Here is a 14,122-nt window from a genome sequence, read left to right on the forward strand (position 1 = left end):
TAAAAATGGAGGCGTTTTCTTTGTAACACCATCACGTATAAACGGACGGGCGGAATGAAGAGAAATTTGGTATCCGTGCTACTGTGCTCTAAAATCTGATGAGCTTTCGAGTAGTTCAATAAACGAAGGCTCTGTCGCTGATTGTGAGATCAGTTTGATCTGAGGTCTAGAGTAAACTAGATGTGTTTTTTATTACCTTGAAGGAACTCTACAGTTACTTTATGAAACGAAGGGTTGAATAAAATTCCACTCCTTTTTTTGTATATAAAATTCGATTGAATTGGAAGTAATTTATGAAATATTCATTGAACATACCCAAGCAACCAAAAGTCACATATTTACTTGAATGAAGGCATTGAAAGTTACATATTGGCTGACAAAGAGAATCAACTGCCCAATTCCCTTTAGTGAACTTTGTGTACTCATTAATGAACTTGAAAATTGCAAAAGTGATTAATATGTACGTTGTATGTGACTTGTTTTGCCCAATTCCCATTAGTGAACTATATGTGCTCATTAACGAACTTGAAAGCTGCAAAAGTGATCTATACGTACGTTATACGGGACTTAAGTCACATAAAGGGCACAAAAGTGCCCAATACGGGATTTGGTAAGTCACATAAAGGGCACAAAAGTGCTCAAACGGGATTTGATAAGTCACAAAAAGGGCATTGATGAGCTTTCAAAACCAAATCACCTCTTCGAGTTTTAGTTTCAGTTAGAACAACATCTAGGCGTAGTCTCGTGGGAGCTTGTTCGATTCTCACCACGAAGGTCGGGGTTCGATCCCCAAGCGGGGCAAGTTTTTTTTCAATAAGTTATTTTGTACATGAGTGACCATTCTGGTGTGATATATGTAGGAAATGTAGGAAAAAAGCAATTGAGCAATTTGTCGAGTTTGAAATCCGGCGCGTGGCATCATGGCGGCACCGGTACAGAACACAGTAAATAATCAAGAGAAGGTGATATGAACCCAAACCAACGGTTCAGTTGAGATAGAGAGAAATTTTTTTGCTCATTTTGCGATTTTTTGGAAGCTGAATTAAGAGGCCGCTGGAAGCTGAATAGAAGATCATTAAACTTGTTTTGGAACTTGAAAGTATCAATAAGAACTTAAATTTTGAGCTGCATAGAACGTACTTCATATCAATGATGGGGCTGAGTAAGCGTTTTTGTACCTGTTTTATGAGACTTTTGGTTGCTTGGGTAGTTAATAATATAATGTTCATATGTGCAAAATTCGGTCGTATAGGTTTTCTGTCGGATTTCCGCCCGTATTTCGTGGCACCCGCTTTTTTGTTTCGGCTAAATTCGCCAAACTACCAAAAAGGAAATTCGACGCAATTTTGAAGGAGCTGTTGCAGAAAATGAGACTGGTCTTCGAAAAAGACAATGTATTAAAAGGTCAAATAGATCACAGTTTGCTAGAATAATGCTGTAGATATCATATAAAACAAATTTTTTTCTTGTTTCCGAAATAAGCATTCATTCTAATATCTGATCGCTTTTTTTGTCAAATGTCGTCTAGTACAGTCAATAAAATTTGCCTTTAGATCTTTTATCCACTTCTCTCTGTTTCTTTTCCCTTTCCGTCCCTAGGGAGACATATTCTCCGGCCTCAACGATGGAATCCTCAGTCGAGCAGAGGCACTGGCCGCCGTAGACATTGGCAAACACCAAAGCAGTCATGCCCACACGCAGATGTCACAGCAGCTGAAGCATGACGTCATGTATCACCACAGCATGGGAGCGCCGCCGCAAAGGCCGCTACAGGTGAGTGCCTTATAAGCAATTGTTTTCTTCCATGGATAGGGTTTGACAGAAACGACGCTATCCAATTAGTCGGTTCCAGTCCGGTAATGTTCCAACAAACGGAAAGAGCCACTTATTGAAGAAGCACTTTACTTCGATTCACGTTCAATTTACAGAGCCGTCGTCGTCGTCGTCGACCCTCTGCGAAATAAAAACCATTTTCGCGTTCCCTCACTTGCTCGCTAGCAGAGGGTAATGAGAAAGAGGGAATTATCCCTAGCTTAATCGACACATGAATGGTGGCAATTGTTGGGAAAAATTCAAATAAATGTAAATATTGCCGAAGTCTTTTATACCTACTCTCGTTTCACTGCTCCTAGAACAAACAGCAAAATTGTAAGTTAAATTGTTTTGTTCTTGTCGCCACTTGTCGATGTCCCCTTGGGTTTGTTTAGTCATTTCTGAAAAAAATGAGATTTGAAAAAAAATATTGTTGGATGAACATGAAGTAAAGCAGCTATTGACCATTAACATTTTTTTACAACAACTTTATACCGAGGTTGTTTGCAACATCAATGTACACAACATCTTCGAAAGATTCTTCGGATTCAGAAACCTTTGAAGCGGGCTTGTGATATAGCTCAGTTGGCAAGTCTGTTGTCTCCTGAGCAGATGTCCGCGAGTTCGAGCCCAAGAGTAAACATCGAACACAGTTGTACCGCATAAGTTTTTCAATAACGATCCGCCAACTGGAACGTTGATAAAGTCGCGAACGCCATAATGATGGTAAAACGACTATAATCGAAACAAAAAAAAAATGAAACCTTGAAAATAGCAAACAAATTACAGCGTATTTATTTTATTGGAAAAATATTCATACATCCTTACCATTCATGTTGTCTTGAGCAAACCTCATCCATCGGGTTTGGTTGTTGTCTGTATAATTTTTGATGTTTCATTTTACGATCGACATCGCGCACACTTGCCTCGAATGTCCGCTTTGTTGGAGGTGATTTGCTTGCGGAATTCAAAGGCTGCGCTGCTGTCCGCATGTCTCAACTGTTGCCAGTTACGATTGTCCTCATGCGTAGTAGGCATTAGCATACGCCTTGAGCGGTGCGGGGAACAACAAACGGTAGGAATCTCTCGAGTGTTGCCACGTGTGCGACACGCGGCCATACGACCGACACAGTTTATTGTGCACCTACCTACAAGACAAGGGTGCCAGCTCGAGCCGGCAGTTCTAACCTGCCGGTTTCCAGTTACAATTGAAATTTATGATTATTCCGAGCAATTGTGCAGCACGCGATCCCGAGAATCTTCGATCTCACGTATGTAGTAGCAAAGAGAAAGAAAAGGAAACCGTCATGCGAAATCAATTAAAATAATCAGTTACGGTACCTACTGTTCAGCGGTGGCAAACTCTCCGGTTCCGATGATGAGATAAAGTTGTTAGGTTAGTGAAGGCAAAACATTTTACGCCATATTTCCTGTGGCAAGTGGCAATCAATGAAGACAGGCGGTTCGGATATTTGCGGATTGCTTTGATGGGTCAATTTGCGTGTAACACGTGCGAATAATTTGTCGGCGTTTTAGCAAGGGTGAAGTTCCATTCCAATTGTTTTGCATTGTTTTTTACTGTTTTATTGGAAAAGCACATTTGCAAATTGAAAAAATGTTAATTAAGTTATCATTTAACTTTGACAACACACCAAATTTTGTAAAATGAAGCTTATGCTATAAAAGGAACTAAAAATTTTCTTTGACAATTTAAATTGAAATAAAATACTTATAGAAATTTTTTTTTTGAACAATTAGATTCGCTTGCAATTTATTTCATGTGTCAAAAAAGGTATTTTATGTATAGATTCCAAAATGATTGAACTTAGTTACTAGCATGGTTTTAATCAGAAAACTGTTAAAAATGATTGTAAGAATATTGTGAATATTCATTCAGAAGTACACTTAGAAAGCAATGGACTGAGTTCAAGCAGGCGTTTCCTTGCAAAGACGTCAACTTTTTTGCGCTGTGAATATTTGTTTTCAGAAGTTAAGTAGAAAATAGTGTAAAACAATTCATGGAACATCGAATACAGCTGATTTAACCACAAAGTCAAACGTAATTGTAGCAAATGGAAAAATTTCGTGGATATTGCATACACTGGAAAATGTGAGAAGAGGCAATTCGGCTTCAGAAGTTTCGGTTGCAATGGAATGCAATAGGTTATAATACATAGTATCAAAACAGCTTTAGCCCTATTCCAGCCAACTAAAAACACACGGATCCGAATTAGTGAGAAATGTATCTTACCGATCACTTGGCGAGATCTCACCGCATTATTTTTGAGAAAACCTTAGAAAGCCTTTGGAAGAAAACTTCACGCTTTTTTCCTTTCCTTGCTTCACTATCATTGCGGTATTTATTTACCTCAAGATTGGCATAGCCTTAGTAATCTCTCCAATGCATGTTTACATGTAATAGAGATTACGTTGACAAGTAAAATGAAAAACGCAAATTTTTCATTTTCCAGGATGCTTACATGTTTTGGCTATGTTGTTAAAAGAAGAAAAAGAAGAACACGTACAAAGCAACATTGATGACTGTAGTTTTCAACTAATCTATGACAATAACTTTGGCAAACAACAGCCTGAATTAGCGGGTGAATGCAATCCCGTTAAAAGTAGAAATCAAAGGGACATACACAGTTTCCGATGGGTTTTCTAGTATGTAATGCTTTCAAACCGACATCCGTTATCCGATCCCGGACCAGTTGTGCACTCTAACTGACTGTGCCAAAGCCATTTACTTTGCGTATATTACAAAGTGAGCAACATGCACGGACGGCCGGTATTAGTCCTATCAAATTACCGGAGATTATCTTCTCCTGTCCCCTGTTGTCGGTGGCCAATGCGCTGTCTGCAGCACCACCCAGTCAACACGACAGGTAGAAAACCTGCCTACTACATCTCTGCCGGACGATCCGATCTGATCTGCGCTCCGCTCGCTCGCTAAAAGCATCAGGAATCAAACGTCCATCAAAGCGAAAAGGGATTGGAACCACCACACTGCTCTACAATTCTCTTCTTCCGGATATAGCAGGTACATACTTATATGCGATTTACATGTAAATCTTTTCCATGGTATTGTAATACAAATTGAATGGAACGAAATAATAGGATCCAAGACATATTTTCACACACTGCATCCAGCGAGGAAGCAAAAGAACGGTTGTGCCACACGGGTGGATGATAACTTCAAAGAGAGGAGATTTCTCGTACGGTTTTCCATTTTTGATAAACACTGTAAGAATTACATTGAAAGAGATCTACCCAACCAAGCTTGTGCAGTTCAAAGTAGAAAATGAATAAAATAGGTAATAATCGAAAAACTCATAAATTCAGAACTGCTTTTCTTTTCAGTTTAAATGTGTACTCACATAGATGAGTTACATGTATTCAGATAAAAATAGTTTTTTTATTAGAACTTTAGCAGAAATATCGATATTGTTTTAAAAACTCCATAATTTTTTTTACGTTCAAGCTTGAACGTAACTACGATATATCTGAATTACGAGACACACTTACACGTAATATTAAAATGTGTCAAAGTGAAAGCAGATCACCGGACATGCCATTTATTTTGCATCGCACTCACATGTTAGGGCTCCTAATGAAGCACCTGGCTGGACAGATAAGGTTCAGAGTTAGCCCCTCTAATTGAAACATATATATTCTATAAGAAGGGTGATAATTTGTCCTATAAATCACAATTAACAGGAGACAGAAAGGCAGGACACTCACTAAATAGAAATAAATGCCTAAATAATAGAAAAATACATCTCGGTAACAAGATTTTCCGCCCACCAACTGTGGAAGCTGAAGATGAGCAAAACAAAACAACAACAGAAAAAACACTAACCCAAGAAAAACCATTGTTGACGCGTAGTGGAAATCTCGATTCGAGAAAACGGCAGGGATACACTCGCCCCTCTTATAATTTGTGTTAACATACAATTCTCGTGTACGAGTAGTCTCCTGTTCTTGAAACAGGGACATAGTGAACATAACCACATCCTTCAGCAAGGATTGGGTAGGTAGGTATTGAAAAAATTAGACCATTGCCCGCACTGCCTACGTATTTATACGCACATATTGTGCACGGCCAACTGTGTGAATCGCTGCTTTGGGTCGGGAATTTAAGGGAATTTACAACTTTTCGTGACTGCTGGCCTGCTGGGATAAATTTATAACATTAATTCTACGACAAGTACACCCTAGCAAAAGATTACTCGTAGAGAATAAAATATGCAACCGGATGGTACATTTATATACTGACGTTTACCGCTTATTTTGCCTATTTGGAACTTCTTTTTTTTATGGTCTCGCGTGTATCTCCTCAAGGTATGATATTCTTTATTTGCCTTCTGTGAGCCATACATTTTTTTTCGCCACAGCAGCACCACTTTAATTTTCGTATTTTTTTACAAAGTGTTTGGTTTTTGTTTCTTAAACGCGTTTCCTACGGGGTAGACCAGCAGCAAAACGAGGGCAGGAAAAAAATGCTCGACCACAATAAAATATCAATTTTGTTTTTATTGACAACACAATCACGCTCGGTTGTGTTTTTTGGAGTATAATTGAATTTTTCAACGCCGGAAACCTTGTACAATCAACGCAGTGTGAAAAAAGAACGATAAAATAATTAGATGACGCTCACAGCAAGAATGTGTAATATTCAGGCTTCTATAACTAAATTGAATGTGAAGATTCCTTTGAAACTTAAACAAGAGATTGAATTGTACAAAAAAAAAATTAAAAAATGTTTATAGTCTAACAATTCTTTACAGAGAAATGCTGGAAGTCAAAAATTTCCTCTTGAGTCAAACTGAACAAAAGTTTTGTTCGATTCTACACCGAAATTTTATATGGAAAACGCAAAAGTTTGTTCAGAAGGTACTGAAATGTTCAACCAAATTGGTTTCCGCTAACAACATTGGTTCTTGATATTAAAGACTATCTTGTCATAACATCAAAAGTTAATCCTTTTCAAATTATTATTTTAGTAGCCTACTGCATGATGTGTTTTCCGATTGAAAATGTATGCCATAAAGGGGTGTTATGCAGCGTGACCATGAAAAAATAGCAATTTCCCATTACATTTGGAAGCTCAAAAATATGAAGTTCATTGTGATAAGAGCTTCTACTTTTTCATAATAAAACCATGAAACTCCGTAAATTTACATTTTTCTAACAAAGATGGAAATCAAAGTTCTTCTATATGGTTTATTTTATAAATATTGTTGAAGCCGTAAAATTTAATGAATAATTTATATTTTAATTGATTGTGTTGCTAATGTTATTACTCATTTAAACGAATTTTCTTCATGATTAGTTATGATTTAATAAACTTGATTACTTTTATTTAAAAGCACGCTAATAAGTCATATTATTTCTTAAAACAAGAAATAACTTTAGCAAACTGTTTAATAAAATAAAAGAAATTAGGAATAATTTTATTTTAGTTTATAGCTCTTGAATGCAAATTGTTTCAATTACAAAGGTTTTGCTGAAATTCAGCCCTGATTTGAACTTTAATCCCGATATAAAGAATTCAGATCACAAACTTTCTATGTAGATTCGAAGCCAACCGAAGCTTGTTCGAGTTATCAACTCATTATCAATGAAGGACTCAGTCAGGGGGTCATAAGGTGGTTATATTCCAGAATCAGAAGCATTACCACTACTCGAATCAGCAACATTGCTACCTGTAGCCAAAGATCTGCCAGTATCAAGCAGGGTTGGCATCAGTCATCGTCATTAGTCAAATGACTGTGACTGTTGAGCCTCTTCGTCCGTCAAACTCAATTGACTGTTCCTTATACGCCAGTCACTTCGTTCCCCAGTCACTCAACCCCCAGTCGTTTGAAGCTAAAAAAATTTCATAGTCAAGCATTCACCAATCGCATTCGACGAAAAAGAAACGCATTAATTATTATCGTTAACTACTCCTGCCCAGGGTTGGCATCAGTCATCGTCATTAGTCAAATGACTGTGACTGTTGAGCCTCTTGGTCCGTCAAACTCAATTGACTGTTCCTTATTACGCCAGTCACTTCGTTCCCCAGTCACTCAACCCCCAGTCGTTTGAAGCTAAAAAAAATTCATAGTCAAGCATTCACCAATCGCATTCGAACGAGTCGTCGACCGAACTAAAGACGAAAAAGAAACGCATTAATTATTATTGTTACTCCTGCCAGCCAGCCGAAGACGAAAAAGAAAAGCATTTATTATTATTGTTGCTTCTGCCAGCAAGCCCGTTTTCAGTTTTTTATTGCTATTGTTGTTCTCTGCCAGCAGTCGTTCAATTAGGCTGATGTCATGCTGAAGCAACTAGCAACGCTACCTACAACGCAACGTTCACACGACTAACCAGCTCTCATTTGATCTCCATGGAAATCGCGCAGACCTGTCATACTGGTCGCTTTGTATAGCGCGACCAATCTGATGCCAATGTGTTTTGTAGCGCGACTAGTAGGAAATCCAATAGGAATATTGTTTTTTCTCGATTTGAAGCAGTGATTCCGGGTTTTAAGCACAATAGTACGAAGATCTGTCCGAACTTGTGATAATAAACTAAAAAATATCTTAATCGGCGAGAAAATTCCGGCAAAAAAAAACAAGAAATTTTGTCGGTTCAAATTTCGGCATTCTTGCAATCCGGGTCGTGATTTGATGAGTTTTTGATGGCTCCCGAAAGAAAGGAGACGATTCAAAGCATTATTAGATGTAGAGAAGTGATGATTTGTAGGGAATTTCAAAGTGACAGGTCGCGCCAGCATGACATACCAATGCGTTGCAACGCAATCTTATTGGAACGTTGCGTTGTGATGCGTTGCTAGTTGCTTCAGCATGACATCAGCCTTAGGTGTACCTGTCGTCAGCAGCCGATCGAAGTGTAAAGAACTTTGCCAGTCACTCTCAGGAGAAATTTGACATTCTAATTTTGACCATGTGCAGGAGCTTCGCCAGTCGCATGATGGAGAAATGTTGATTGTTGACGTGCTTCATCCGCCATGCGAGTAGTGAGGCTTCGTCAATTGAGTTCGGTGCCGGTCGTTTGATGAAACAAAACTAGTCGGGTCAAGCGTGACGGCCGTGTTTTACCCTGATCAAGATAGTCGGGTTGTTGTTTCCTCGAACAAATCGATGGAAACGCTAACACAATGTTCATGGTGCTGCCGCTCTGCGAGATGGAATCTAAGCTTTGCAGCTTTCTGCTCGAGCATTGCAGCTTTGCACTCAAGCTTTGAGTAACTAAAAGCATATCATCGCACTGAACATTGGATATCAAATGTCATTTCACTCACACCATGATTGTGTTTATATTGTTTACGGTAATATAAACTGCAGTGGTGCAAGAATGTGCGTGAAGTGTTTAAACTAGATGTCCCAAACCCCAGAACCCCAATCCGTTAACCCTTAGTTGGCGCTAGTGTGATGTCGCCAAATTTCAGGAAAGCCGATAGAATCTGTTGTAGCCCAGCTTGGACCTCTTGTTTTGCAGTTAATATCGCTGAATGTTGTAGTTCCGAGGGGCAGGTCCCCCGTTTTTTTCTATTAACGATCAGCCAATCATCGATGAGTAGGCTTGGTAGTTTCAATTTGCCCCCCTATAAGGGTGTATACGGTCGATGGTATTGATGGCAGGTTGGCCACAGCCATAACCTCGAAACTTGATTTGGATTGGCCTCATCAGACTTGCTAGGTTGTTATGACTAAAATGAATATTTGCTAGCTTTTTATTGCTCGAATATTTCAATTCAATTTTGAAATTTTCTACACATTTGATTGCAACTTTGCAGATTTTTAAGAGTCATATACGCGCTTTTTGTATGCAAAAACTTCATTTCAGTAGATAAATAAAATGTAAAATTAATAAGCATGGTATCGTTGGAAATGTTGGGTGTTTATGCAGTAGTTAGTGATAGAAAAGCTGAAAATGTTTCATATTACGGTTTAATCACCACTGATTAACTGATATAACACTGCACCACATTTCCATCAACCTTAGGTTCGTGTCTTAACTGCTTAGTAAGTGATTTATGCACTGGTTGTGATGGCTCTAGCATTCAAAAATTACTCCACGTGTTCTAATGACACGTAGAAAAATGTATAGCATTTCCAGCCTGCTTTAATTTTTTGGCGTGCAAAGTATAAGTTGCTATGGTGTTCAATTTGTGTTTTGTTTTCTTTCGAGCGAAAAGAGGTCCCGATGTTTGAAATGTCCTAGATTTATTGAGCTTTCAAATTTGAGGAACAATATTTGATACATACCTTCATATGAAAATCGACTCTCCCGAGCCGAATTATTCTAACCATTAGAATAGTAAAATTTCAAAAATGAATTTAATAATAGATTTGAAATTGAAGTTTAATATTTTTGAAGAAATTCTTTTACAAATGTATAAAAGTCATAGATTTAAAGACTTTCAAAGCAAAAATGTTCTTAATCTTATAGAGGAAAGAAACGCAGTTCTTTGAAAAAAAAAATCTTCTGGTGGTAATCTAGGCATTTTATTAGAGAATGTACTCTTTTGAATAACTTAATTTTCTTCAACTTTCCCCTTTGGATAAAATTTTCATAAGATCTAAACACTTTGATAATTAATTTTTACGGCTTTATAGGTGAATTTTTATGTTCTCTAAGTGAGAACATTTCAAGATTTTTAAAATTATAGATGGATGGAAATTTGAAAAATATTTAAAAATAGTTGATCCGGCTGGACAAAAGTTAAGTACCGTAAACTGGGGGAACTTTGATCTCAGGGGTAACTTTGATCAGCATGAAATTTTTGCATATAATCATGATTATCTAAGTAAAAAGTTAAAATATCTGTAAACTGTTTACTACGTTTGAAAGCCTGTAAATTGAGTTACAAATAAGCTAAATTTGGTTTTTATTAGGAGATTTTTTATAATACTTAAAATATAATTTTAAAATCTTAAAATATTTGGTTTTTTGAAGGCTCACAAACAAACATTTCTCCTGATCAAATTTAAGCATTTAGGAGCAAATGGGTTGTTTAATGTGAAAGTTCAACTTTTTTTTTGGTTTAGGTTAAGTTTAAGTGTTATTTTTATGGTCATTTTATGATAATTTTTGGATATAGAAATAAACGGTCATTTTCATGAAAAAGCCTGTATATGAAAAATGGCTAAAAACCCGATAAAATGGTAAAGTTTGAAGAAAAAAAGAACGTGGGAACAGTACGAGGACTTAGGGAATTGCATGAAGGTAAAATTTTATTTGTTTTCGTGGTCAAAAAATATTGAGAAATGTTTGTAATTTTGGCCCCTAAATGTATGCAGCAACATTGTCCATCTCTCGAGTATATTTGTTTTTGAAAGAAAACGTTGAAAAATTTCAATTGAGTCCAAACAAAAAATTACTGTTATCGATGTTTCGAGCCTTCTGTGCTTAATGGCATCAAAACAATAAATTTGAAGATGTTGAGATACGTTAAAACCATAGTGATCAAAGCTACCCCGAAACTCGGAATCTGGTTTTGAAACAAACATTTAATTATGACCACAAATGTCGTTTGAATTTACTGCAATCCATGATCATGTTTAAAACTCCTCGCCTCAGTAAGGGTTTTAAAGCTTTTAGGTATTACGAAAAAGCAACCCCTTGCAAAATATTCAAAAATAAATGAAAAAAGTGATCAAAGTTCCCCCAGTTTACGGTATGTGATGAAAATGCCTCTTAAAAATTTCTACCCGTTCATTTTCAACACCTATAGTTTTCTTCTAATCTTCTTCAATCCATCTATAATTTTCAAATTCTTGAAATGTTCTCACTAAGAGAACATAAAAATTCACCGATAAAGCCTTAAAAATAATTATCAAACAAAAATCTTGATAATAATCATCGTTAATAAAGTTCAAAACACTCTTCTTCAATCAGATTACATTAAAACTAAAATTTAAACTAACTGAGTTACATACATAACTCTTCATGAAAAATAAAAAAGATAAGGAACGCAAGTTTTCAAGTTAGATGTCCAAGCTTAAACCAAGGTTTTTAGAAACACAAGGTTCTCCGACTTTTCAATTAGTTTGTTTACAAACATAAGAATATATGCTCAGCTGTTCAGTGGTTTGTTTGCAATGTGGTACAAAGAAGGTGATGAACAAACACACACACTATTATAGAACTCGTTATTCGAAAAGTAAAAAGGTAAACAAAGCCTACGTCACTTGCCAGGATGTTTATGTATCTAATAATCAAAGGTTTGAAGAACCTCTTAGCTGAATGAAACTATGATTTCAAAGTAGTCGAAGATTCCTTTGAATTCAGCTACAGTATTTGAAAGACCCAAATACTAGTATTTCACTAGCTATTACACTACCCACTGAGGATGCTAGCAAGTAGCTAGTGAAATACTAGTATTTGGGTCTTTCAAATACTGTAGCTGAATTCAAAGGAATCTTCGACTACTTTGAAATCATGTTTATGTATCCTAGGCGAGAGTCGTAAACAGCAGGTGGCATTGATTTTTTTTCTCTATAGTTTTCGCTATTGGTTGTTTGTTTGAAAATGTAACTGACGTCACGAATTGTCAAGGTTACAATTTTACAAAAAAAAAAAAAAAACTTTTACTAACACTTAGCACGGGATTTCCATCGCCACCTGAGATATGTATGCAGGTTGGTTTGTTGGTATAAAAAAACTTCAAGAATTCCGCAGTTGCAAAACCAAAATGGCCAAAATGGCTGAATCGGGAATTTTACATTTACCTCCTATATATTCACACACCTTGGCTTAAACTTATTTTATTGATTATTCATTAATGCCAAACGTTACGAAATTTTCAATCAAACGGAATGGGTGAGTTAAATTTCAACCCTATAGCATTGAAAATCGCTCTTTAAAGTTACCCCCTGGAAAAACAAATACTGATACTGTGTACCGTTTCGATCGTAGAATGTTTTTGCTTCTTTTTTGCCCAAAAATGCTCATAAATAATTTATACCTTCACTCTGATTTATTAATGATTCAAATTACAGTACATCCGTCGTACATTTTGGTTCGATTCGTCGTCAGCTAGCACCATTTTATTATGATAAAGGCACATACACACAGAGAAAACTCGCGCGAGCACTGCTGTATGGAAGAACCGATTGTGGCGTTCGGGTGTAGTCGTGGGACGGATTGGTGGGTGTATGTGTGTATCGGTTGAAGATTCTAAATTTCAGGCTCTTTAACGAGCAGACGCCTCGCCAGAAGGTTGAATCTGAAGAGAGAAATTAAAAATTAATTACCAAACGTCAAACTGACGATGCCTGTTGGATCCAGTCGCTCTTAACAGTGATGGAAAAGATCCGAGGAATGTTCGAAATTGGAAAGAAAAGGTAGCACGAATGGATATGAAATTTCTTTTCCGGATTTTCAAAATACGTAGAAACTTGAATGGAATTCTACAAATGAGACTGAAATACAGAAGTTTTGAATCTAAATGGGCTGCTCTTATTTATCTCACTAATGTTTATAGTAATATTTTGTTTTACCCTTTAACATAAATGCCAGTGATGCCAGTGAATTCAGGACATACTAGATTCCTTATTTATAAATAAATAAAGCACAAATTAGATAGAAAATGTTATCCCTTGAAATTGGTTGCAACTTTCCCATGAGCATGATTTAATCGACAATTTAACAGCAGCAGCAGGATCGATAAAATTATGAGATATTATTATTTATTGACTTATGTTATGTTCGTAAACATAAACCCCTGTTCCCGCAGGAATTTCGTGAAGCCCAAAGGCCGAAAGACCTGGTTTCGCACGTAGGAAGGTATTTATGCTGCTGAAGGCCGTCTCCGTTTCTCGGTACACATCCTCCGTGTCATGTCGGCTGCACTGTATGGATCTTTTGGCTATCCTCGGCTGCTGGGTGAAGCGGTGTGGCAGAGAGCTGTCAGAGAGTCAGGCCTCCTCCTGCAATGAAAGAAGGAATAAATTGGTTATTGATTACTTTTGCGCAAATCATTCTGCCTACCCCTACATTCGAGTGGAATTGCGTTACGATTGCCGTCTTCCTGCCGTCGTGCGAGGTCCAACCGAAATGCTTTGGGATTCACCTACCATACCACCTTGTTTGAGTTTGAGGGGTGCACTTTTCCGACGGCTTCCAACGATCCGAATCGAAAGGGCAGACGTTATGTGATAATACACGACAATAAAATGTTCCTATAAAATCTACCGGCGGCTGGTGGTTTTTTTTTATTCGTATCGATTTCTGATTAAATAAATTTTCACGCAGATGGATCAACGGATTTCAACTGCTTTATCTTCCGAGAGGGAAAACG

At 37.1% G+C, this 14,122-nt stretch overlaps 1 protein-coding gene and 1 long non-coding RNA gene across 11 annotated transcripts in view; one reads left to right on the forward strand and one right to left on the reverse strand.

Moving 5' to 3' along the window:
- LOC129738769 (inhibitory POU protein) overlaps positions 1 to 14,122 on the forward strand; it is a 151,659-nt gene that overhangs the window by 104,648 nt on the left and 32,889 nt on the right. For all 9 annotated transcript variants that reach the window (XM_055730049.1, XM_055730052.1, XM_055730055.1 and 6 more), the window contains exon 4: positions 1,600 to 1,773. In XM_055730049.1, the coding sequence (XP_055586024.1) occupies positions 1,600 to 1,773 (174 nt within the window). The remainder of the gene's footprint in view (positions 1 to 1,599; positions 1,774 to 14,122) is intronic.
- LOC129738774 (uncharacterized) lies at positions 1,525 to 3,077 on the reverse strand. Of its 2 annotated transcripts, XR_008735635.1 has the most exons (4): positions 2,641 to 3,077; positions 2,308 to 2,368; positions 2,113 to 2,213; positions 1,525 to 1,994 (listed from the first exon to the last, which is right to left on the reverse strand). It is a non-coding gene; the product is annotated as an uncharacterized LOC129738774 (long non-coding RNA). The 2 variants fall into 2 exon arrangements; XR_008735634.1 differs by having other exon boundaries at positions 1,525 to 2,213.

The sequence above is a fragment of the Uranotaenia lowii genome, chromosome 1 (assembly GCF_029784155.1).
Source record: "Uranotaenia lowii strain MFRU-FL chromosome 1, ASM2978415v1, whole genome shotgun sequence".
Classification (NCBI taxonomy): Eukaryota; Metazoa; Arthropoda; class Insecta; order Diptera; family Culicidae; genus Uranotaenia; species Uranotaenia lowii.